Source organism: Labrus mixtus, chromosome 13, assembly GCF_963584025.1.
Source record: "Labrus mixtus chromosome 13, fLabMix1.1, whole genome shotgun sequence".
Lineage (NCBI taxonomy): Eukaryota > Metazoa > Chordata > Actinopteri > Labriformes > Labridae > Labrus > Labrus mixtus.
In genome coordinates this window covers 9275032-9300886 of record NC_083624.1, presented here as the reverse complement: position 1 = coordinate 9300886, position 25855 = coordinate 9275032, and the positions used below count along the sequence as shown (strand labels likewise).

At 41.3% G+C, this 25855-nt stretch overlaps 2 protein-coding genes across 2 annotated transcripts; one reads left to right on the top strand and one right to left on the bottom strand.

Annotated features, from left to right (window-relative positions):
• The first annotated feature begins 266 nt into the window (after window positions 1–266).
• On the top strand, window positions 267–5268 carry LOC132986884 (acyl-CoA-binding protein-like). The gene is made up of 4 exons (XM_061053562.1): window positions 267–411; window positions 2997–3114; window positions 4136–4198; window positions 4949–5268. The coding sequence occupies exons 1-4, from the start codon at window positions 397–399 to the stop codon at window positions 5023–5025; spliced, it is 273 nt and encodes a 90-aa protein (XP_060909545.1). The 5' UTR covers window positions 267–396; the 3' UTR covers window positions 5026–5268.
• Window positions 5269–5908: 640 nt separating this feature from the next.
• sctr (secretin receptor) lies at window positions 5909–16331 on the bottom strand. Its single transcript, XM_061053559.1, has 13 exons — window positions 16135–16331; window positions 15859–15970; window positions 13970–14065; window positions 13425–13525; window positions 10596–10705; window positions 9557–9689; window positions 9088–9241; window positions 8900–8960; window positions 8334–8403; window positions 8067–8158; window positions 6816–6954; window positions 6311–6352; window positions 5909–6189 (listed from the first exon to the last, which is right to left on the bottom strand). The coding sequence occupies exons 1-13, from the start codon at window positions 16189–16191 to the stop codon at window positions 6025–6027; spliced, it is 1332 nt and encodes a 443-aa protein (XP_060909542.1). The 5' UTR covers window positions 16192–16331; the 3' UTR covers window positions 5909–6024.
• Between the last annotated feature and the right edge of the window lie 9524 nt (window positions 16332–25855).

Sequence of the window (25855 nt, the reverse complement as noted above, 5' to 3'; positions counted from 1 at the left end):
CACATACATAAGGATAAAAAAAGAAAAGAAAACTAACTTAAAGAAACATTTAAACCTTCACAGATGTCCAATGTTTTCTCTGTTTTCCTCTCTTTCACGCCATGATTATGATTATTCATTAGGCGACTGCGGCTCAAAATTAAAAATGACCAAGCTAGGTTGTTGAGACGTGATTGGTTACAACTATCACGCCAACCAATGAGAGATAGTGATTGTGTGTCAGGTTTTTCAAACAGCCAATAGGGTAACAGCGTGGGCGTGGCCGACCCTGTTCCACTCTAGCGGGAGGCTGAGCGGACTTCGCCCCTTCTTCCTCCTCCTCTTCTCCGTCCTGCTGGAAGTCTGTTTGCCGGGAGCTGACACTAACAGCTGCATAAAAAGAACCAGGAACTAAACATGGCTGACCTCAAGGTGAGTTCGCAGTTATTTAGAAACATGTATGATATCACAAACTGGATTAATTTCCGTTATGTTGCGAGAGATCGATAGAGGGAACCGTTAGCTTGTTTTAGCTATCGATGGTGAAGTGACAGCTAGCCTCATATTGTTTCTCCCAGTGAGCTCATGCCTACTAAACAAATACTATCGTGGTTGTTTGTACCGTTACTGTAATGAAAAGTAAGTAAGGCTTGCTTGTAGTTTAGTTTATTATGTCTTCTATAAGATATGTTAGTGAAGTGCAGGTGGTTAAAATAGTGTTAATATTCTGTCACAACCTCCCTGACCTTTGACCTACTGCCTGCAGCATGTGGCAGCCTGAGGGAGGGGAAATACAAGTTATAATACAAATACTGCTAAGTGTCTCTACAGCTGCATCTAAACACTCATATGAATACTGTAAACAGTGTGTCTACAGCTTCATCTAAACACTCTTAATCATAACATTTTTCTGAATTTCTGTTATTTAAATGATCAACAATAGTGTCAACACGCTTTAAGAAACTACATCTATTTCATAGGTAGGACAGCAGGTGTGCAGGAGAGGAATGTCTCCATCTTAAATGGCAAACTCCTCTAACTTCACTAACATGCTGGTGCCAGGTTTTTCTGTAGCTTGTTTTCTGAAATTTGACATACTTTTACAATTATTGTGGGCTCATGTTTTTTTTGTATGGGTGGGATATGTATGTGTTGTGTTGTGTGTTTGTATGTATGCTGGCTGCTGGAACACCTAAATTTCCCTGCTGGGATGAATAAAGTATATCTTATCTTTAATTCAGACAGTGTGTAGAAGTTTGCCTGCTCTTTTTGGTGATTAAAAAAACAATACCAACATTGGTTGCCTAAGATTGTTGTCACCTTTATCTTAACCGTTATCCCTCAGGCTGTCATGGGGTTGTCTATTGTCTATTGGTTGTCTGATCTTTGCTCCTCCTAATGAGTCTGATTGCATTTTTCTGTTCTTTGGTTTCCTCACACCTGTCTGACAAAGCTGCACATGTTTGCACAGTGAGACATGCTGCTCTGTGATATGCAGTGTATGAGCAGAAAAGTAGGGTGGTTTTTAAGCATGAACCGAAACATCAATCAGATCTTTTTACTGGTACTTTGTGGTCCATGACCTAATCCTTCCCCCCCTGGCCCACTTGGCACAGATTGGTACAGCTAGCGGGTGTTCGATGTGTGCAAAGGGGGGGTCAAAGTGAATCAAAGAATGTTTTGTTTCAGGCCTCTTTTCTGAGAGCAGTCCAATAACAGTTTTATTTCGTCTGTGTGTAAAAGAGAAAGCAGCTAAAATGTTATTATAAAACCAGGGGTTGACATGGTTTTCAAAGGTCACTGGTCTGACCATTGTAGCCGCTGGCCCAGGAACATTATTTTTGATACGAAAAATAACAGTCACCAATTTAATCTTGAACCATTCTAATGCAAAAGTAAATTACAACTTTTATTTAATCAATTGAGAACTAATTTTAAAAAATATTGTGTATTTTTCTTATATTTATGAGCTGATGTTTACTCACCATGCTGGTAACTGTAAGAGTCTACTTAATCTGATATTAATATGAGGCTGTGATAGAGCTGGAATTGTTATGATCACCTTTCTCTCCTTCTTTCTTCTCTGTGAGAAACTCTTCATCCTTAGATCTTCACTTTAGGAGCTCTCTTAAGGGCTAAGATGCTTTGTGGAGATCTTTACCAGGATCTCGTCTTTAACTTTAAGGGGAAATTTAGCTGCAGCGTGTTCCAGCTCCAGCTGTCTGTCACTGTGGCTGAAACTTTTCTCCCTTCTGTTTTCGTCATGCCCTGCTGACACTCTCGACTCTTCCGGTGATTTTTTTCCCTTTGAATCCTGATTTAAGCCCGGCTTTTGTCGGGATCTGATGGTTTTAAAACCGTTTTACCAAACGTGTGTTTTTATTAGAGAAAACCTGGGCTAAAATCTGTGTGCTAGTGTACAATTCGAGAGGGACAGCAGTGAAGCCGTCTGCTGCCTTTCAACTGTGACAAACATGCGCGCACACGAGCGCTTGATACATTCATGCTGTAGCAGTTATAAGCGCGACGTTTTTAAAATAATTACAGACAAAACACTGGTATGACAGGATAGCGCTGTGAAATTGAGAACTTGTTACTGTACTTTTTTTTTTCAGGCAGTATATGAACTGGCCCGAGCGGGCCAGCTGAACGTGCAATCAGCTGGCCCGGACTCTATTAATCATTCATCCGTGCCAGCGGGCCAGTTATAATGTCGAGCCCTGAAAACTCTGTAATTTTAGAATGATCATAAATGGACATTGAACCTTACAAAAGAAAATATTTCAGGGTTATCTGTACTGAAGCTCAGTGTGTGCTATCTGTGTGGTGTTAAGTTCATCACACTAATCATGTTAAACAAAAGGCATCTATGTAATTCAAGCTTAGCTTAGGGAGGCCCAGGTCCTGACCTCTGTCCTCCTCTGTAGTTCATGTGAATCATTTGAGTGTCACATTAGACATCTTTTGAATCCCTCTGTATCTGTCATTCAAATCTGAATCCGTCCTCTCCTCCTCAGGCTCAGTTTGACGCAGCAGCAGAGGAGGTGAAGAAGCTGACGGCGAAGCCGGCCGATGAAGAGATGCTGCAGGTTTACTCTCTGTTCAAACAGGCCACCGTAGGAGACGTCAACACAGGTGAGACAGTCTGCAGGACCTGTAGCTTTGGTTAGAGCAGTTCTACTAAAAATAACTCGACAGAGAGTTATTTTTCATGTTCTGATTTTGGTTCTTTGGAATATTAGAGTTCTTGGATATATCAGACCTTCAATACATACAGTTGCAGGAAAAAGTATGTGAACCCTTTGGAATTTCTTAGTTTTCTGATTAAATTGGTCATAAAATGTGTTCTGATCTTCATCTAAGTCTCAACAATAGACAAATACAGTCTGCTTAAACTAAAACCCCACACACAATTATATGTTTTCATGTTTTTATTGAACACAACATGTAAACAGTCACAGTGCAGGGTGGAAAAAGTATGTGAACCCCTAGGCTAATGACTTCTCACAGAGCTAATTGTAGTCAGGAGTCAGCCAACCTGCAGTCCAATCAATGAGACGAGATTGGAGGTGTTGGTTAAAGCTGCCCTGCCCTATAAAAAACACACTTCAGTTTTGAATTTGCTACTCTCAAGAAGCATTGCCTGATGTGAACCATGCCTCGCACAGAAGAGCTCTCAGAAGACCTACGATTAAGAATTGTTGACTTGCATAAAGCTGGAAAGGGTTACAAAAGTACCTCTAAAAGCCTCGATGTTCGTCAGTCCACGTTAAGACAAATTGTCTATAAATGGAGAAAGTTCAGCACTGTTGCTACTCTCCCTAGAAGTGGCCGTCCTGTAAAGATGACTGCAAGAGCACAGCGCAGAATGCTCAATGAGGTAAAGAAGAATCCTAGAGTGTCAGCTAAAGACTTACACAAATCTCTGGCACATGCTAACATCTCTGTTGACGAATCTACGATACATAACATGAAAACATATAATTGTTTGTGTGGTATTAGTTTAAGCAGACTGTGTTTGTCTATTGTTGAGACTTAGATGAAGATCAGAACGCATTTTATGACAAATTTAATCAGAAAACTAGGAAATTCCAAAGGGTTCACATACTTTTTCCTGCAACTGTACTCATGTTGTTTTACATTTGTCTTCTTGCAGCTCGTCCTGGGATGTTTGACTTCACTGGGAAAGCTAAATGGGACGCCTGGGAGAAGCAGAAAGGTACTGTTTTTTAATTTAACAGTAAAATATGAAAACACTTAGTTTTCCTTTAACCTCCCCATCACATGTATTCAGAGGAAACATAAATTCTGGAAGGAAACAAAAAGTTGTGGAGCCAAATGAGCTTGTGTTTGTGTTTTAAATTGTGACTTCAGACATCTATCTTCTTATTGGGTCCTTACCTAAACCCTAGAAGATTTTAGGTAGTTTACAAATATTTCATGTCAGGCCTTGCTCACATGCTGTAAACATGAGGTTGCTTTGGGGTTGCAGCTGCCACTTCTTATGTAAGGTTGGGGGGAAACGCTGTAGATTGATTACTTTAAACAGTCACCATGTGATGCTTGTACTGACCTATATATTTATTAATAAAGACATTATTGTTTATTTTTAAGATTTAAGTTTTTATTTTTTTGGTAGAGAAAGGACAGTGGATAGAGTCGAAAATTGGGGAGAGAGAGAGTGGGGAATGACATGCGGGAAAGGCGCCACAGGTCAATTCGTTGAGGACTATAGCCTCCGTGCATGGGGGCGGACACAGTAACCACTAGGCTACCTGCACCCAAAGACAGAAGTTTTACAGTAACATGTGAAGCTTTAATTCTGCAAACCAGCTGTTACTGACTATTATCTAAATACTGACGGTCATGATTCAAAGCTGTTAATGTGAGAGGAACGGGATGAACAATATTTAAACATTCTCTAATTACTTTAAAAGTTCCAAATTATCATAACATTTTCAACTTTCAGGAAAGAGCCAAGACGACGCCATGAACGAGTACATCAGCCTGGTCAACCAGTTGAAGGAGAAATATGGAATGAATTAAACTATGAATTATAACCCTACAAGGCCAACACCTGGATGCCCCCCCCCCCCCCATCCTGACACTGAAGCGCCTTACAACGACCAGCAGTGTCCTTAAACACAGAGGACTGTGTGCTGGACTGTGATTATGAGATTAAACTGATGAAGAAGCAGTGATCAGAAGTCCGATTGAATATCATGTTTTCAACCTTGTGTATCTGCAAAGTCCTGTCATTTCAATATTAAAGCATTCCTCTTGAATACCTCTTTTTGGTCTGCTCGTATTTTAGATCATGTTTCATATAATCACATTCCCCAAACTCCACTGAGGTCCTGACTACTACAAGGCTCCCCCCCCCCCCCCCCCCCCGATGGCCATTAGCAGGACTGCAGGTTTGAGGTGCGTCCACTTCCTTATAGTACATTTTAGAAATGAGACATTTCTGTCCTGTGTTTTTGGCAGTGAACATAAACACATCTTTGACAGCTGTTGATTTTTTCAAATAAACCTTTATTGTTCTATTGTGTTCCAGCTGCGACACAACACTCATGAGCAGCAGAAAATGTTAAATCTGACACCACTTACTCTTCTCTTAACACAAACCTCTGGTTTAACTGTGCTGTGACATCTAACATGGTTATTTAAAGTATGCCTGTAAAAGTTACACAGTTAGCAAACAGTGCTCCGCAGCTTAGCATCGAGGAAGTCAATAACATACAATACTTATAGGTGTGATAAGATGTTAAGATATGTGTAGGCCTATATAAAGTAGGTTAATGTACAAATAAAGAAAACTGTAGAGCAGCAGCATTGAGACAAATGTTCATAACAGGAAGTAATTAGACTAAATGTGTGCAGCCACTCAGGTGGTGAGAAGGACTCTCATGCTGAAGCCGTTAAAGGATGGCATTTGTTGCCATGGTAATCAATTAATCGATTGTGCTGTGGACATTCAGGGGAAATCTGAAAAAAATGGGGCTGGATGCGGCCAGAAGATTTCTGCACGTGGTGTGGTTCCTCTTACACCTGGTCGGACTCTGGTGTGGTTGAGGTTTTAGTGAGCACAGAGACATTAGTTAGAGCTCCTCCACTGTGACTCAGGGAGCTACGGGGTCTCCTGGTCTCCACCTGCAGGGTCTGCTTCTGCCTCCACCTCCTCCACCTCCTCTGGAGCTCGTTCTGCACCTGCACCATCAGAGACGTGATGTCATTACGTATGACTCTGAGTGAAGGTAACTGTAGCATCAGAAGACAGTTAATGAAGGAGTATATTTTTATTTTGTCACAAGGAAAAATCAATTCTTACCTCTGCATTCAGGAAGCAGTACAGAAGAGCTAGAACAAAGCCCTGAAACACACGCACGCACACACCAGGTGTTACAGATGCACACACACCAACACACACACATACACACACACACCAGGCGTTACAGACACACACACAAACACACACATCAGGTATATTACACACAAATACACAAACACACACGCAAACATCAGGTGTTACACACACACACACACACATCAGGTATATTACACACATATACACAAAAACACACATCAGGTATTGCACACACACACACACACACACACACACAAACACACGCAAACATCAAGTGTTACACACGCACGCACACACACACACACACACACACACACACAAACACACACAAACATCAAGTGTTACACACACACGCACACACACACACACACACAGAGTCAGTGTATTAACATGAATAAATGGATGAATTTACAGCCTGCATGTCTGAACTACAGCCTCTATATTTAGATCACAGTCGGCGTGTTTGTACCTGAGAGGAGGCGAAGGCGAGCTCGATGAAGGTCCACACTTTGTACGAGGAGTCGCTGAGTTTGTGAGGGAGGAAAGCAAACAGGACGTAGTGTAACCCGAACAGAGACACGAGCAGGAACGACGACTTGAACAGTTTCCTGTTGGAACAACAATAATCATTATTAATGGAAGGTAGAGAGTTTATTCCAGCGTCTGGATTATATCTGCTGACAACACTTCAGGTATATCGTCTAAACAGCTGCAGACATCACTGCTTCCTGAATTAGAGTTATATTTAGATCGTACCAGTTTAACCACATGGCCTCGAACTTCTGCACAACCTCATTTGGGTGATTTAGCCGACTCTGTCTGTTTAAGATATTTAAATGTTTTGGCCCCATTGTGCTGAGGGTTACAGTCAACTTTAACCTTGTTTTATAAGTTTGGATGATTTAAAGAATTTAAAGAACATTACACCAGCAAATGGACATACTTTATCGCTGAAAAATAATAGTTTGATGCTGCTTCTTATAGTCAGATCTTTATTCTTTATGTGGAACTTTTTATTATTGCTGTTTCAGCCAGGAAACCTTTGTAAAATATCTTATATAAGATCATCTATAAAACACTCCACAACCTGTCTGAGCTCATCCAACAGCACACTCCCAGGACTGCTGACGCAAACCTCCACCTTCAAGAAATCCCTAAAAACTCACCTCCTCAACATCGCCGACAACCACTAACAAACTCTGTTCTCATCTCATCAAACTCAGATTTAAAATTCTAATGTATTATTGTTATTTTATATTTTACATCCCTGATAAAATAGAGATTAAAATAAAAATGTAAATAGATAAACAATGATGTTGTTGAGTTTAGTTTATTAGGATCCCCATTAGCTGCAACTATTCTTCGGGGGTCCACAACAAACATAACAGTGACTGTGTCATCTTACAACATAAAACCAACATAACACTCATTAACATAAACAACATTCAATATACAGCTTTCATCCAAACACATAACATTACAGTACTAACGTGATAAAACATGAACACAATGAAAGGGTGAGGACAGTTTAGGAAAAAATAATAACATTACAATACGATTGTACAATTTATGGCTCATTTGAACCTGTTCAGTTCCTCTACACAATCTACTGATGAATTAAAGAATACATGTAAATATGTATACATGTATCTGCAAAATGAATGAATGAATCTGCCTAAATACACACACATAAATAAATGAATAAATAATTGTGTCTCACCTGTAGTGGTTGAACTCGCTGCCCGGCATGTCCTGAGTCCTCAGTTTAGACACCAGGATTCTTATTATACACAGAAAGAAGGACAGGTTCACCTGGAGAACAAATAGAGAGAGAACTTAATCTGAAATACAGCACCATATTAAATCCATATTATTATGTTATAAAGGTAAAGATCACAATAAGAGGTTCGGACTGTGCTGCATCACAGTGTTGTATTTAATCCACATAATGACATGTTACTGGATGTTTGAGTCTAAAGGTACACACAGTGATGAAGAAGAGAACAGGTAGTCTGAGGATCCACCAGATCCACCTGATCCTCCTCGTCTCCCAACAGCTGCAAAATAAAAAAATAAAAAAATAAAATCAGACAGAGATACAAGTCAGCACGCAACATGACTTTATATGACAGATTACATGACAGAATATACGGACACACTAAGTATTTATGTAAGTATGCAACTACTTTTTTTTCTTTAATTGTATTCTATCATATTTCTGACAAATCTGCTGCTTAACCGTGTACATTGCAGCATCTAGCATCCTAAGAGGTTCATTCTTACAACTATGTTATGCATACTGAAACCCCTGTCCACAGGCCAGATGTGGCAACACTCTGAACTATAAAATCTGCTCCACACTCAAACAGTATGACATAAAGTCAGCACTAAGAAACAGGACTGTGAAAACCAGATTGATAGATGAACTCTCGGGAGAAAGGAGGGATATATGTCCAGAAAATAAAAATGTAACTACTGTACAATCCTAAAGGCTTAGTTTTGATTCTTGGTCATACAGTGTTTGTGATGTAAATAAATTATATCTGAGCCTACCCCTCATCTTCATGGAGGTACCTCGCACTACTCCATCCAATCAGAATGATCATCGGAGAACCTTCGAGAAACAGACATAAACGTTTATTATGCCTTCTAACTGTCCTTAAACAAAGGTTAAATAAATAACAGTATGTGATGTGCAGAGAATAAGACAATCAAGTAAGAGATGTGAAGACAGAAATCACCCCAGCAGAGGGCGATGTAACACCACAGACGTCTCCTCGAGGACAGCAAAGACACACTGAGCAGGCTGTACAGGAAGTGACCCTCAGCCAGCAGCCAGCTGTAGTTCGCCATGATGCTGTAGTTAGACAGAGCCGTGGCTATTTTACAGCCAACCTACAGGGGGCAGCAGAGGAGACAATGAGCAACTTTTTACCCAAACTGCAGGGGGCAACAGATGAGACAGTGAGCAACTTTACAGCCCACCAAGAGGGGTCAGCAGAGGAGACAGGAGACCACACCTACATGAGGCAGCAGGGGACAAAAGAGACAGTGAGCAGGTTTAAACCCCACCTGCAGGGGGCAGCAGGGGACAGAGAAGGCAGAGAGTTTCCAGCTGTCTGAAAAAGCCAGTGTCTGAAATTGTCTGTCTGCAGAAGGTGATTTTAAAAACAGGTCGTAGTGCTCATACAGGCTGACAGCTGACAGTACCGGGTAGACGCCACAGTGGAAATGGTCATCAGTTGAGAACAGAACTGAGTCTCTGATGAAGATGAGAGAAGCTCGCAGCATGAAGGAGAGGAAGAGCTGGATGTGGACAAAGTTACGTGTGCAGTGGAGCCTCCTGGTGGAGAGAAGACACAGTTTGAGTATGTGATTCTTTTACTCACAGGAGAACAAATGGTTAACAGAGCTGTAGCAGAGAAATAAATGATGTGATTTCTATCAAAATCTGGTGTTATTCTGTTTGTATTATTCTTTTATATCTACAGAGAAAACTACAAATCAGTGCATACTTTGTCCACTAAGGCTGTTTTTTTGTGCTAGCAGCATCCATCTTTAATTAAACCAATGCAGTTCAGCGTTTTCAGCGCTCAGTGTTTTTTAGCCACGGCGCTCACAACACTCTAAGTTGAAAAAAAGTTCAACTTCTGGAACAGCGTGTCACTCCTCCCTCACTGACCAAACAAAATCAAGAAGGGGGCGGGACTTCTGAGATCAGCGGAGAAGAAACTAATCTGACTCGTCATTTCAAAGATCAACATTTTCCAGGTTTTGAGCTGCTGCTTTATATCTTTACATTCCTCTCATGTTGTCTTGGTGAGTAAATATTATCCACACTGAGCTATCTAACTGATATTACTGAGGGAAGGGGAAGTTAACTTTCGTAACCTAGCAGCAATGAGCGCGTATCATGTTCACGTTCAGGTTACTTTATTTGTACCTGTAGGTAAATTTGGTTGCAGGGAGATTCACATACTGGTCGTTACAGTTGCTCTAATACACAACATTTCTACTTCTATATTTTGTGTTAGAGCAACTAACAGAAGGAGCTGGCCCCGCATTCATTGGGACTATTTTCTGTTGTGGATTAATTCCCATGTGTTTCTTTAGAGGGAATTAAAATCCAGAAGTGCTTAATAAAGTAACTTATGATATATAAAGAGAGATGCATGATGATGGTGGTTATTAGTTCTTAATTCTCTCTAGAAAACAAAATATCCCGTGTCATATCAAGATGCTCTCTGACCTGAAGAGACAGAGGATGGCCACAGCGATGGAGAGTGAGGCGAGTGAAATGGCGTATCCCACAGAGTACATGATCCTCACAAACAGGAAGTAACGCTCAGGCTGGTACACCTGGACAGGACGTACAAACACACAGAGAGCAGAGCAGAGGAAGGGTTAATAATGTGTGTATGTTTTTCTGATTTAAGACGACTAAGAATAAGAAACATCCTCCTCAGATTGTGACAGCTTCGGAAGGGAATACAAATGATCTTTACCTACTAACACATGTTTCTGCAAACCTCTGATCCTAAAAATAAGAAGTAAGAGAGACAGAATGCACCTACTAGACCCAGTCCCTGTCTCTGTTTGTGTCTTAAATCAACTCAGTGAAGCTCTGCTGTCCTCCAGCAGGAAGTTCTCCCAGCTGACAGAAACCAGAGCTCTGCTGTTAGTGCATGGTTCACACACTTAGATCCTCTTTTGAAACACAAACAGGACTGTGGGAATGAGACACAGTTTGTATGAAGGTCAAAGATCAGGTGAAGAGACGATTTAAGCCTCACCGAAACAGAGCTGGAGAATATTTTCACTTGGTGACGATGGTATAACTACCAACGGAGCAACCGGTGCAATGCACAGGGGGGCTCACACCCTTTTGGGGGGGGGGGGGGTCAGAGGCGCTGCTTGTCAACAGGTGAGGCAAACAACTGCTTGGGGCCCCAGACCAATAGGGGGCTCATGAGGGCTGACAAAGTTAAACCAAAGCAGTTCCCCAAAATGTGCAAATTTTGCGATGACAGTAGGAAACCTCCGTAAGGGGGCCCCATCTGACAGCACTCGCTCTCTTTGACCTGGGTTGCTGTGTAAACCAAAGTTTGTCAATGAATGTCAACAAATAAAGATGAAGAGGAAACATCCATCTGTTGGAGAAAAAATAGGAAGAGGAGGAGTAATCATCGGGAGACTGGAAGACGTGATGGTGATGAATGCTGGTTGGAGGCGCCCCCAACGATTTTCACCCAGGGTCCCACCAGACTCTAGAATTGCCCCTGGGGAGGGGGGGGCATAATCACTGTTAGTTTGTGCAATATTATTACTGCTGGTAAGCGAGCACCTTCTGGGCTCTTTAAGTAGGAACTGTCAGTTAAGAAATACATCGTGCTCCTGCCTGTTGAGGAAATTAGTAAGAACTTGACTTCACACAAATAAATGATTCAGGAGACTCATATAGCTTAAGTTGAAGAAAGTTTATACATACAAGAATACTCCGGATCTGAGATATGGAGTAGCAGAACACGTCTGATGCTGTGTCCCTGCTATGCCAATTCTCCCAAACTCTCCCAATGCTTCGCTATATATCAAAAAGACATTATTGACGTCAAGGTCATACTGACCCAAACTAGTCTGTGATGTCTCGGACAATTTGGAACAGACACCAAGTCTACCAAACAACACTGCAGATATAAAGGGAAAGACCCTTGACACGTTAAGCTGTCCTTGCTTTCTAGTCACAGCTGAACTCTATCAGCTCTGACTGACATCAGAGAACAGTGAATAAAATAATGATGTGTTACCGCTCATATGTTATATGGACCTGAACTGTGTGTCTGTGATCTAATAGCCGCCGAGCCGTTGATGATGAATAACGAAGTAATGAGTGCATAAGTGTAGCTTAATTAAACCATGCTGAGGTGGTTTGATGCAGGCTGTTAGATCAGCGTGGACAAATGAGAGGCTCGGGCTGCTGTTCAGAGTCTGGTTTCTGTGACAATTTAATGTTTTTTTTGTTTTTTTCTGCATGGCGACATAAATCGTCTAGCATCTGTTTGGGGGAAGGGGGGGGGGGGGGGGCAGAAATATATATTTGCACCTGGGTCCAACACATTTCTGTTACGCTGCTGTATGGGGAAATATCTGATATTATAGGCTACAGTAGTTTTGTTATCATCAACAAATCTCCCACAAAAACTGCATTCCAAGTCTGATATATCTTCTTCCTCTTTGCCGTAGAGATATATTGTTAAGAAAAAAACTATTTAAAAACACACAGAAAAACCTGAGTGATACTGTAAGTCTGCAAATGACCTTACTATATGATCAGACATTAAGGAAACATGCTATGTTGAAGTGCTGGCTTCTCTGACAACAATGCAGCAGCCAGTATGTCCTCCTTCTAACTGTAGATTCTGGTCCTGAATGCTCTGGATTTGTTTGGACCAGAGAAGGTAGGCGGTTTTAAGGCACCCCCACACGGCCGTTTTGGACGCCCCTCAGTTTACCAGATATGATACCAGTTATCAGGTCAAACCAACAGGTGTTGAAGCGATGGAAGCGGACGAGAGAACTGGTTCAGATAGAAGTGATTGTACCCGACCTAAAAAGCCTCTGCATGTTTCTAATAAGCTCCACGAGCAGAAACGTGCTCAAACTAGGATCAATATTGGAGATGCTTTTGAAAAATGGAGAGAGGTTAGAACGCAGAAAGGTTTACAGACCGATGCAGAGCTGGATAAACACTGAAGCTTCAGTGTCCATGACATGACAACCTGCGTAAGCATCGACTCTAGAGAGAAGGGGGCGGAGGGAGACAGCTCTCTACAATGTTTTGGAATTGGACTGCAGTACCCATTTGGAACACTAGGAGTCAGAGTTACATATTGCTCCTTTAAGCATCAACAAATGTGTATCATTCCAAGATCCTGTTTTCCTGAATAACTTAGCCTTCATACATGAACAATGTAAATATTAGTCTTTAAAATGATGAAGGAATAGATGATTTGTTACAGGTAAGCAAACATCTCGAGGTCAGTCAGATGAAGTTAGAGAAGAGAATTAAGGTTCTTCATACCTCTGCAGGTAAGCTGTGGTTGAATCCGTACTCGCAGGCTTCATCATGTGGAGGGAAAGACTCCGACCATCCACCATCTGTACAGTTTCTGAACACTCGACCTGCACACAAACGTAATGCATAATATTAATTACATATCAGTTAAACATATTACACATACTGAGGACATTTGAGGAAGCTGAATTACTGTACATCTATAGAAATCATTTACCTAGTAGTGTGTACACCGTTAGAAGAAATGACTTGCTCGATATGAAGAGAAATTAAATGATATCTTGTCAAAGCCAAAATGACGGACATATATTCAAATCAAGCCCATTATGTTACTGAATCTGATGTTAAAGCAAACTTATGAAGAAGTCAGAGACGTTTGGTCGCTCAGGTGAGAACATGAATCCTTCCTCTGGCTCCTGAAGTCGACGTCATCAAATTTGCAAGATATCAAATTAGCCCCTTCAGTATTAAAAAATCAACATACCCATCTCTTGATCTGTAACATCCAGGTGGGACAAAAAACAAGAAGTGGGTGTGTCTCTGTGACTCACCTGTGGTGTGTAAAAACCTGGGACATGGTTGAGACACGATGTCTCCGACTGCAGCGTGAGGCCAACAGTTCAGATGATCCCACCAGCCCCTGCAGCCTGTCAGAGAGATTTTTATTATTCTCACGACCAGGGGAATAAAAAAAAATGTTTCTGTAAAGTCAGAGGCAGTGTTTGTACTGGCTGTAGAGAGAAAAGTGTAAGTATTTAAAGGTCACATCTTATCCTCCTGTTAAACATGTTTAAATAAGTCTCAGAGCTCCCCAAAACATGTGTGTGAAGTTTCTTGTTCTAAATCCACTCTGATCCTGTATTTGATCATGCCTATAAACCCCTCTATTTCAGCCCTGCTCAGAACAGGCTGTTTCTGTGTCTGTACCTTTAAATGTAAATGAGCTGTGTTTGACCACGCCCCCTCTCTGGAAAGGCTTGAGTGGCTCAGGCTTTCTCGCTCCATGTCCTATTGTTTACGGTCAGAAGGCAGACTCAGAGGGCAGAACAAACACCTAGCTGTGGGAGTGTCACCCACCTGGGGGAGGGGTTACTGCCCTTTGTGATGTCATGAAGGGAAAATCTCCAAACGGCCTGTTTGAGCACACATTTACTGAAAAGTGGAGCAGGAAAAAGACGGAGAGGATGGACTTTTCTCATCATTGGGGGATTTTTATACAGACTAGAAACACATATTAGAGTTTAAAAAAAACATGGTGAAGAGCAGTTTGCATAATATGTGACCTTTTAGAAGATTATATTTAGATTTGATATAATAGAATCTATCAGAATATTTGCAATAACAGAATATTGTTAGTTTTGTATTAGTTTATTTAAGTGTTTTTATTTCACTTCCTGTTTTATTTTGTCATTTCACCCTCCTTGTGTTCCTTCACTGTAATTCTCTAAATCTATAGGCAAGGCAGGCATCTGCTTGAGGAGGCCAGTAGAAGTAAACCAAATACAAAACTAAGAGCAAATCAGGACAGTTTTTGTGATTTAAAAAAAGAAACATAACAGATTCAAATCACTCCCTGTTATTCGACATGAAGTAATATGAGTCTCTGATCAGATTTGACCCGACACTTCACGTTTGACCTGATCGTCTGAATCATCCGTCTCTTTAATGAGATTCTAGTCCAGCTCTGTGTTCTGAAGCAGGACAACAAGAGGGTTTATTCTGGGCTGTAAATGTGATCAGCTCACAGATCATGATATTACCTGCTCCATGATGGCTGAAGGTACGGGACATTTCCTCTCTGCTCAACACGTTTAATGAATTAAAGCGTTTTTTTTTCTGTCACTCTTTTTTTAGACCTCCTGGACTAAACAAATCTTCAAGCTGAACACACGGGTTTTAACCCTGAAACAGATCTCTTAATGGCGTTTTAATTAAATTAATTTACATACTTTATTAATCCCTGAGGGGAATTTCTGCTGCAAACATACTTCTGGTATCTTGTAACATACATCCATACATTTAATGTATGATTGAGTTTTACTATGAAAACAAATTCAATTTCAGTTGTTTTCTTGAAATCTCCACCTCTTTATCTCGTTAGGATAAGGACGGGTTTTATCTGCCTTTGTTTTTAAAAATCTAAAGAATTTAAGTCATTATCTCGGGGGAAACCAGCCTTGTTATGGTGAGATAAAGAGACAGATATGTTGGGATTTCAGAAAATAAAGGAAATGTTCTCTATATGACGGGAAAACTGAGTAAGATAAAATATATATGAGCATATCTGCTTGGCTTTCTTACGTTTGATAAAACTGATAAAAGGTAACTTCACACACGAAGATGCTTCCTGAGTGATCATCTTTACGTTGTGATATTTTAGTTGTACAGGAGTCGCTTTAGGGCGGTAAACATCAGTAATAAGTCTGAGTATAAATCTCACCCTGTGTTCCTGAGCTGGAGGAGCTCCGGTTGTTTCTGAGCAGCTCAAAACAGGAAACTTCATCCTGGAGTAAGATGTAGTTTGGGTCACACTCTGGAGGAACAGCTTCAGTCTGCAGACACAAACAGAGAGCTGGAGATACACTGTACAGACAAATACATGCAATATGGAGAGGAAATACATGCATGGACGTTTTGGTGTAAATAAACTTTTACAGTTCTGCCCCAACACTTAAAGTTACACAATAAAAATGATTAAATGTGAAATAAGGCTTACATGGATACAGCAGTGCAGAAGAAGCGTCAGAGCTGATATTCCTGCTGGTTTCCACATCGAGGCGACATTTATAACCACAACAAAAACGCACTATGTTTAAGGAACCAATCTGCAGACACTGAGAGGAGAAAAAGTGGAGAGTGTCAGAGCTGCGTCTTCTCCACAAACATGCCTCACATCTGAGAGTGTGCAGCTCTTACACACACACACACACACACACACACACACACACACACACACACACACACACACACACACACACACACACTGAGTGAAACACCAACACAAACACACACACACACACACACCCCTCCCTCCTGAAGAGCACACAGAGGTTTATAAAAAACAGTGAAGTCTTGACATCATCTGCCCTCTGACAGAAACATCCCAGATATACAGAGTGTTGATTATGGAGCCTTTTTTAAAATCTCTTCTGGTGTAAAAACAATTCTTTAAAAAGGTCTTATCACGTTAATCATTACAGTATGTATCTGCAAGGCCGTCCCAAGCCTCAGTCAACCCCGAGATCTTACTACAACCACACCTCCATAACACCTGGAGCCTTTAAAAGATGGGTATTGTGATCAAAAGTACTGAAGCTTTTACATTTCATAACACTGGCTTGTAAGAGTAAAATTAGCCCTTCAAAAATTGCATTGGCCATGTTGGGATTTGTGCGTCGCACTGCAAGAATGCACAGAAATATCCCAACTTTGCCAACGTTTTTGTACAACTTAGACAGTCTGCAGGAGCTCACCTGAAATATTTGGTAATTAAATAAATGTAACTAATTAACCGATTACTGCGGCCTAAGCCTTTTATTTTTGTTGCTGTGGAATCAAACTTGTATTGACATTGTTTAACTTTTACGAGGATAATTTCAAAGTTTAAAAGAATAAGAATTTTTATACTTTATTGATCCCACGAGGGGAAATTTGTTTTTACACTCTGTCTAGTAAACATGCTACACAAACATAGGCTGAAATACACACACATGCACAAACAGGATCCTATGGACATGCACTAATGGAGAGGTCTCAGAGTGAGGGGGCTGCCCACAGCGGGCGCTCCTGAGCTTGTGGGGGGGGGGGGTTAGGTGCCTTGCTCAAGGGCACCTCGGCAGTGTTCAGGAAGTGGCCTGGCACCTCTCCAGCTACCAGACCAATTTCCGGACTTGGACCGTGCCGGGACTTGAACCAACGACCCTCCGATTCCCAACCCAAGTCCCTACAGACTGAGCTACTGCCGCCCACAAAAGTCTGGTATTGTGATTAATTCCAATATTACTCAATATGTGTTAAGCCCTGTGTCCACCTAGCGTTTCTTTCTGAGTGCCAGTGGTTTTTTTCAATTGTTTTCAATAAGTAGAGATGGTTTGCAGCAGAAAGCAACCGCCTGGAGAAAAAATTGAGCGCTCAAGATGAAAATCTTTCAGCTTTTCAGAAAGGCTCTTTTCCAAATGTATGATATTCCCCGTAGTTTTACTGCCTAAGGATCGTGTCTTCATCCTCCTCGCTCTGTGTCTGATCGGGTAAAAAAACAATCTCAAGTATAAAACATGCAATAAAAAGTAACGGAGCAGTGTCGGTCATACAGCGACCGTTCTCAACAGACTGTTGTCATAGAAACAGGGTGTTGGTGCAGCGCTTTTCTTCTCAGCGCACAAACACTTCATGCAAACACTCCTGAGCGCACAGCCAACACTTTTATGCTTCAAAAAACCGCTCGGCGGACACGGGGGCCTTACACCCTTTAAAACCTCTTTCTGTTTGAATTCAACAATCACAATGAATTAAATTATGTAATAAATGCACATTTTGGTTTTGAGTCATTTTTAAGCATCTAGAAACTAAGAAAGAGTTAAGATCCAGTTGAACCTCTAGTTCTGACTCAAAGAAATCCAAACTGAAACTAAAGATTTATTTCAGGACCGATAAAGGCCCCTCCCTCTATTGGGGCCCTGGGTAGTCAGACCCCCCCCCTCCCCCCTCTCAGCTATGCCCATGTGTGAATATTCTCAGGCAGTCAGGTACACGGAGCGGCTGATGCTAGTGGAGCAGAATAGAAAGCCATTGTTGTCTTTATATCTGTACATAGAACATCAAAATAAGGAAAGGCTTTCACCTTAAAGCGCATGAACACACTGGGTGTAGACGAGTGGGGATATTAGCTGTCCTGACTCCATGTTACAACCGTCCATGATGTTAAACCTGGAGAGAGAGTATTGTTCTTAAAGAAAGGCTACAGAGCTACTGGACTCTAACTGGAGGAGTTCATCTTTCTGTAAACATTTGGATCAAGTTTCTCCTGAGACATCAGAGAATCTAATAACAGGCAGCCGGACAGAGGAGCTCAGACGTCAGACGATATTACATGAAACCACAGAAGCGCGGATCGTCAAGGAGTAGAGAGCAGAGAAATCAATTCGCAGAGCAGAGGAAATCCTCGACAAGCAACGGCATAAAGTCATAACGTGGAGAGAACATGTCTTAAAAGTGCACAGGATGAGACAAAACAAGTCTTATTGTTACATTTTGATGTCACGTCCAGAAATAAGTTAGAATGTCCAAGATTCATTCATAAACAACACAAAAGCCCTTTGCTTTGTCTGAATATATTGAGATGTTTTATTGCATGTCACTTTACTGAAAGTTACATTTTCTTCTCAACATTTTGGCTTCATTTTCAGCACCTTTAAACCCGGCACATTAACTTCAATTTTAGCATTTCTACTGACATTTTGACTCCATATGGACTAAATCACTTGTTTTTACACTGCAGGTCACTCCTACACATTCACACACTGATGGTTGAGGCTGCTTTGTAAAGTGTCCATCAGTATTAGCCAATCCCATTCATACACATTCACATGCTGCTGAAGTAGCAGCAGGAGCATCTTGGGGTTCAATGTCTTGCCCAAGGACTCTTCGGCATGTGGCTGCAGGAGCTGGAGATCGAACCCCTGACCTCCCTGTTGAGACAAACTGACGTTACAGCTGAGCGACACCCGCTCTGACATAGCCTACATGTATTCAACATTTGGTTCATTTTCTCCTCAGACCTCGAGGGCCACAAAGAGGTATTCTTGCTTTCTCCACAACTCCACCAGGTTCTCCTCCTTTTCAGTTTTCTGCTTAAAAGTTTTAGTTGTAAAATCCACCAGGTGCATGATGGGAAATAATCTCAAAAAAGGAATCTAGTTGTCATCTTGCAGTTAGAGACGCTGCAAGATCCACAGTCTTTGCTAAGTCTTAGTGTGTGACTAAAAACTCCTTGTCTTTAAATGTGAGAGGGTGTCAGACCTTAATCATTTAAAAAAAAACGTAAAAGTCTTCTAGTGCATGAAAGGCATTAGTCCTAACTTTGACAACATGTTATGTGTTTTATACATGTAGAAAAAGGAACATCTAAATGTCATGATCACTAATTGTAGAGCATTCAGCAGTTTCTTTTGTGTCCACATGGGGGCAGTCTCGCTCTCTCTCCTCGGCCCCGAGTGAATCAAGCTGTGTGGTGTTACAGCGTGTCTGTTCTGACAGCAGCGTTTAAAGAGCGTACATATTTAATGTCCTCAGAGACACAGAGAGAGAGAGGGAGAGAGAGAGAGAGAGAGAGAAAGAGAGCGAGAGAGAGTCTTTACCTGCTGACAGGAGGAGGTGACATCAGTAGATCAGCTGATTCTACTTCACACCAAGTCATCACACAGGACAAAGAGTTGTAAAAAAACATCAGCCTGCAGCTCCTGAACCAGCATATAAAAACGTATTGTTCTCCCTGTCAGTGAGCTCTACCCTCAGACTTTATATTTGACTGATAACTTCTTCTTCTGCTGGTTTTAACTCTGCTGTTGATGCTGTTCTTGTGGAGGTCTCAGTCCGGTTCAAACCAGCTTTGACCCCTTCCTTGAACATTATTGTAAAAATACTGTCATTCTAATGAATTTCTAATAATAGGCACAACGATGAGATCACTAAAGTTCAGGAAAGTGTGATTTCAGAGTGAGGGTGAAAATGATTCACAACATCAGAGGATGATAAAATAACTTTCAAGGCCGTGCTGGGAATGGGAAGGGGGGCGACTGTGATTAAGCACGGTACAGGACAACTTTGCAAGTGCGAGTGCGCCCTTACTCACCCTTGATAATTGGTTAGTTAAAGAGACTAGATCGTGAGCGCTGGGCAAGAGATTATGATGCTTGACCTCCAAAAGGGTGAAATAAGGAGGGTGATAACAAGCTGACAGAACAACAACAACAACAACAACAACAACAAACTAAACTCTGAACCATTAGTCAGACCATTTAAGTGCTACTCCTCAGTGGTCTGACTTTCTCCACATGAAGTGGATCACAGCATAGCCCCTCCCGAGGTTTTCAAAATGTACAATACTTGGTAACTTTTTTCTCATACTGTGTGTTTTAGAACGATACACTCTGTGATCTTAATGATTGACAGAATCAAAAAAGTACTTCTATTCTTGTTGCCGTGGTAATAAAACAACATCAATATCGTCTGATGGACGTGTAAATGCTGGCCTGCAAACACATGGCGTCCTAAAGAAGAATGAAAGGTTAAAGCATGATGTGAAATCAGCTGAGTCAGACTTCTATCCAGAAAATCATATTTAAGAAACATTATGAAGAACAAACTAATATTTTAAATAATAAAACTGCCTGACTGGATGAGTTAGAATACATTTTTATATTTGCATTTTTACACTAGAATAAAAAAGAAGAAGAAAAGAGAAGGGAGAGGAATACCTTCAGGGAATCTCTTGAATCCACTTAATTTGTTCAGTGTCCTAAATTAAGCCCGCAGCTTCCATAAATTAGCATGTCGTTAAGATTCAGGCTCAAACTGATTCAAATATTCATGTCTTCTCCGCTTTGCAGCCACACCTTTAATTAGGTTTAGAACACGGCTTTGTCCCGAACAAATGAGGTGCAGCGGCCTGTTTGTCTGCACTGATAAAGACAACACCTGAAGAAGAATGAAGAGGAGGCGGCGCTCCCTGTGGGAAACAAGTCGAGCTGCAATTTCTGTCAAGACAACATCACATAGAAGTTTTTTTTCTTCCAGCCTCCAGTGAAATTGTTAACATGAAAAGTTTGTCTCAGGTTTACATCACTGGACCGGGGCGGCTGTGGCTCAGTTGGTAGAGTCGGTCGTCTCTCAACCTGGAAGGTTCGGGGTTCGATCCCCAGCTCCTGCATCCACATGTGCCATGTGTCCTTAAGCGAGACACTTAACTACGGTGGCTGAGAAGTGCAAAGCAAAATTAAAAAGTGTGAGACACTTTTACAAAATGTGGGACAAATTTTAATTTTGCATTTTTCTTCACATTTTATAAAACAAATTTGCAAGATGTGAAACACTTTTACAAGCGCTGAGAAAATTTTACGAGTAGAAAAACACTTTTACCAGTCCCCAAACAAATTTATAAGTGGCAAAATCTTTGCTGAAAGGGAAAGTATCAAATGCAGAAGGTGACCCGGAAGTGATTGAGTGAGGGGTCATTTTGTTTGTTTTGGCGGCAAATGTAAAAATGTCTCAAAGTGTTTCACACTTGGTAATTTTGCTTTGCACTTCTCGGCCACCGTACTTAACCCCATGTTGCTCCCTCTGCTTTGTATGAATGTGTATGAATGGATTAGTTTCTTTCTTACATAGCAGCCTCTACCATCAGTGTGTGAATGTGTAGGTGTGACCTGCGGTGTGAAAGCGCTTTGAGCAGTCAGAAGACGAGAAAATAAATATACCACCTCAAGTCTATTTACCTTTTACATTTTCAGCAGAGACACCCCCGCCTAACACCCAAAATAAAAACAGGCCTTCTGATTACAAACATTTTGACTCTCTCCATCCCATATGACTTTACCATAAACTAAGAAATGTGAAAATGAGAGAACATCTCATCCTCAAATCAAACGCAGCTTGTTTGTTTCCATGTAAACTTGAAGAACTTCTTGAATAATTCAGATTCTTCTTCCATCTTCCTCTCAGTTAAATGGTTGAGCGGGCTGCAGATATAGACGGTATGTTTTTCCATTCTTCTGTATAGAAGCGTCTGAGCAGTCAAATCTTTTCATTTATTCAAACGTCTTTTCTAAACTCGGAGATGCAGGTTGTTTTACTTGGAATACCTTTTATTTGCTTTTAGTTGGATTTGTGTCCTCTGCGGTGAATAAAACATCTAAGCATCAAAATAATACGGATACATCAATATTTCAGCGTTTCCAGTTGTAGAAAGTTGATTTTTTTTTTTTTTTTTCCATTTCAATCCAAATGGAAAAAAAACACATCCAGAGCTCTGCTTCATTTCATGCAACATAGATTTATTTACCCTGAGACTAAAGAAAAAGTGATGGAGAGTGGGTCCCATTCCCTCCTCGCTGTTCGGTAGATGAACGGTCAATTTTTCATGAAAAGACTCGACCTCGCTTTGACTTCACTCATGGACACACTCAGGTTTTATCACACTGTCCCCGGGTCAGTTCAAACACTGACCTCCATCTTTTTTTTTTTTTTTTTTTTATAAATCCAACCATCTGCAGAAACGGATGAATCCACATGAATCTACTCCACAGTCTGCAACATGCTCAGGTGAAGCATCACGCAGGGCTGAGTTTTCTGCAAGCTTTGTCCGTTTTGCACATGTGTTTCCGGTACGAGCGTTTGTCTCTGATCATGTTACCGATCATGACGACTGCCAGGGCCACAGAAGCGTCAGAGCATCCGTTAGTTTCCACTAAATCTAACTAAATCTGCTGTTATGGTGATTTCTGATGATTTCTGGCAGCCTTCTACTCACACACTTGTGTTGCATTATTTACAGCAGAGAGAAAATGTTTGTCTCTCGTATTAAATAATCTGGAGATAAAACTGGCAAATAAAGAGCGCAGTGTTTGTGCTAAATGGAGTTTTCAGGGCTGCAGCGACTCTCTGAATGTTCAGGGCCAAATGAAAGCCATAAACGCTCCAACAGGCTGCTGGAAATGTCTTTTTAAAAGCTTTTGTTTCAGGACATTTAGCAGAGAGAGAGAGAATGTAAATGTGTGTGTGTGTGTGTGTGTGTGTGTGTGTGTGTGTGGGTGTGTGTGTGTGTGTGTGTGAGAGACAGATGTGTGCAGTGATGTGTGCTTTACTGTGTCTGCTCTCAGACTCGTTTCATCGTCTGCAGAAGCAGAAATGAGGCCTGAAGAGAGAAAAGCTGAACTCACCTCCCAGAACAACGTCCAAATACCCGTCAGCCATGTTTAAATCTGCAGGGCGAGAGAGAGAGAGAGGAGGTGTTGGCGAACATTTTTAATGTGTGCTCCAGTCATTGTACAAGAGATTGTAAGTTTCCTTATGACAAGAACAACTCTGTCATAATGAATTCAATAATTCTGGGATGTTGTTCATATTATGAAGTAAGTGGTCCTAAATCAAAGTGCAGGAAATTATTTTGCTGAGTTCTGTTTCATACTGAGCTTTATTATCTGGGTCATTTTAATTTCAGGTCATTTCTACAAGACGTCAACTCAGTTTATGATTCTTTTTTTTTTTCAAATTCTACATCCATAACACTACATTCTTAGTTCAGCGGCTGGGATTTTTATTCAGTGTATGTGTGTGTGTGTGTGTGTGTGTGTGTGTGTGTGTGTGTGTGTGTGTGTGTGTGTGTGTGTTTGTCTTAAAAAAGTGTATTTTTTTTCCTGCTGAGCTCGGATCACTCACGGTCATCTGGGGAACAAATTGTGGATAAAGAAAGTGAAATCACGACTTACTGCTCAGCAACATCTGCCCGCTTTCACTCCTCTTTCTATAGAGGGCCAGCATCTGCGTGTCCGTGTGTGTGTGTGTGTGTGTGTGTGTGTGCGTGAATGTAAACAGTATTAATAGTGAGTCCTGTGAGTGTGATAAAGAGAGAGGCTCATTAATGTGCAATCAGCTCAAACATGGAGGTGTTCGGTGCTCATTAAACTCTCATTTAGCTGCTCACTCCGAGGATTTCAGGAAGTTTTGTGCATGTATGGAAGTACTAAGAGTTTCTTTTTAAAGACAAAAAAAGCTGAAATTACTCAGATCCATTTTTCAGCAGTGATGCATCAATGCATGAGAAAAAAAAATAACATCCCAGTTGTTCAAGAAAGGACCAGGGTGGGGGTCTGTCCTCCCTGAAGGTCTCTTTGTGTTAGAGAACTTCAGTCTGGATGAGATCATCTTCAGAGAGCACATTTCTGTTTGACTCAGAGCAGCAGGAGGGTCGACGGTCGGGAGGGGCCGAGGAGAATCTGCACACATTCAGATTTCACACAAACCCTAACTCTCTCTGGTCCTCGGGGGAATCATCACAGGCTGCTTTCATCACAATCCCAGAAGTGTCTTTAATCTGCCCCGAATCCACAGAAGAAGAGGAGAAGAAGAAGCCGAGTGTCTTGGAGCAGTAAACTGGAAGCCAAATTAATTTTGAGCGCTGCGTCTGACAGGGACCGATAAATAAAAACACACAGAAAAAGATTAAAGAGCAGAGTAAAAACACATAAAACATCAGAAACAATGAAGGAGGAATGTTATCAGAGGGAGCAGAAGGACCTGCAGCTCTCTGAGACATCTGTGCAGCCTGAGGACAGACGGATGGCAGGACGGAGCAACAGTCAGACAGAAAACAAGCAGAAACTCAGCATCTTCAGGACAAACGGACAGAAAACAGGCAGAAAGACAGTATCTTCAGGAGAAAGCAAATTTACAGGATGCTGAAGGTCACATTTTATGCAAAATACACTTTATCATGTTTCCCTAACTCTAATATGTGTCTCTAGTCTGTCTACAAACCCCCCAATAATGAGAAAAGTCCATCCTCTGCGTCTTTTTCCTGCTCCACTTTTCAGTAAATGTGTGCTCAAACAGGCCGTTTGGAGATTTTCCCTTCATGACATCACAAAGGGCAGTAACCCCTCCCCCAGGTGGGTGACACTCCCACAGCTAGGTGTTTGTTCTGCCCTCTGAGTCTGCCTTCTCACCGTAAACAATAGAACATGGAGCGAGAAAGCCCGAGACACCCAAGCCCTTCCAGAGAGGGGGCGTGGTCAGACACAGCTCATTTACATTTAAAGGTACAGACACAGAAACAGCCTGTTCTGAGCAGGGCTGAAATAGAGGGGTTTATAAACATGATCAAATACAGGATCAGAGTGGATTTAGAACAAGAAACTTTACAGACATGTTTTGGGGAGCTCTGCGACTTATTTAAACTGGTTGAAGAGGAGGAGAATATGTGACCTTTAAATCTTTAAAGTAAAAAATAAATCAAAAAAGGACGCAGATAATGAATTGAATAGAAAATACTTTATTTTCTGAACTTGTATGCAAAGTGCTCTTGTAAAATGTCCCGAGATAACACTTGTTATGAATTGGAGCCAAACATATAATGATTGGTTGAATGGCAAGAAGAGCTTTTTTAATTATTCAACAACAAACCCAAACAAGAAATCATTTCAACAAAAGAGATGGATTCTGTTGTTAAACATTTCACCTGGAGAGAGGAGGATAAAAGATGAAAATGAAATTTCACAGTTTGTGAATCTTCTTGCAGGTTTATCTGTCGGCACACAGCTGTGCAGCCACAGCAGAGTCTAAAATAAAAATGTGAGTTTTGGTATTAGCTGAGCCGCTCCTCTGAGCCTCCACCGTTCAAATCAATTACAGCACGGTGTTTGCTTCTCCCAGCATGCCTTGCT

Coding starts and splice junctions, on each gene's coding strand:
- sctr (XM_061053559.1), bottom strand. CDS start 16,191: ATGTGGAAACCAGCAGGAATATCAGCTCTGACGCTTCTTCTGCACTGC. Junction 10,706..13,424: donor ACCACAGCTTACCTGCAGAG/GTATGAAGAACC, acceptor CGTCCTGTCCAG/GTGTACCAGCCTGAGCGTTA. Junction 9,242..9,556: donor TCCACTGTGGCGTCTACCCG/GTACTGTCAGCT, acceptor TGCCCCCTGTAG/GTTGGCTGTAAAATAGCCAC.
- LOC132986884 (XM_061053562.1), top strand. Junction 3,115..4,135: donor CGTAGGAGACGTCAACACAG/GTGAGACAGTCT, acceptor GTCTTCTTGCAG/CTCGTCCTGGGATGTTTGAC. Junction 4,199..4,948: donor CGCCTGGGAGAAGCAGAAAG/GTACTGTTTTTT, acceptor TTCAACTTTCAG/GAAAGAGCCAAGACGACGCC.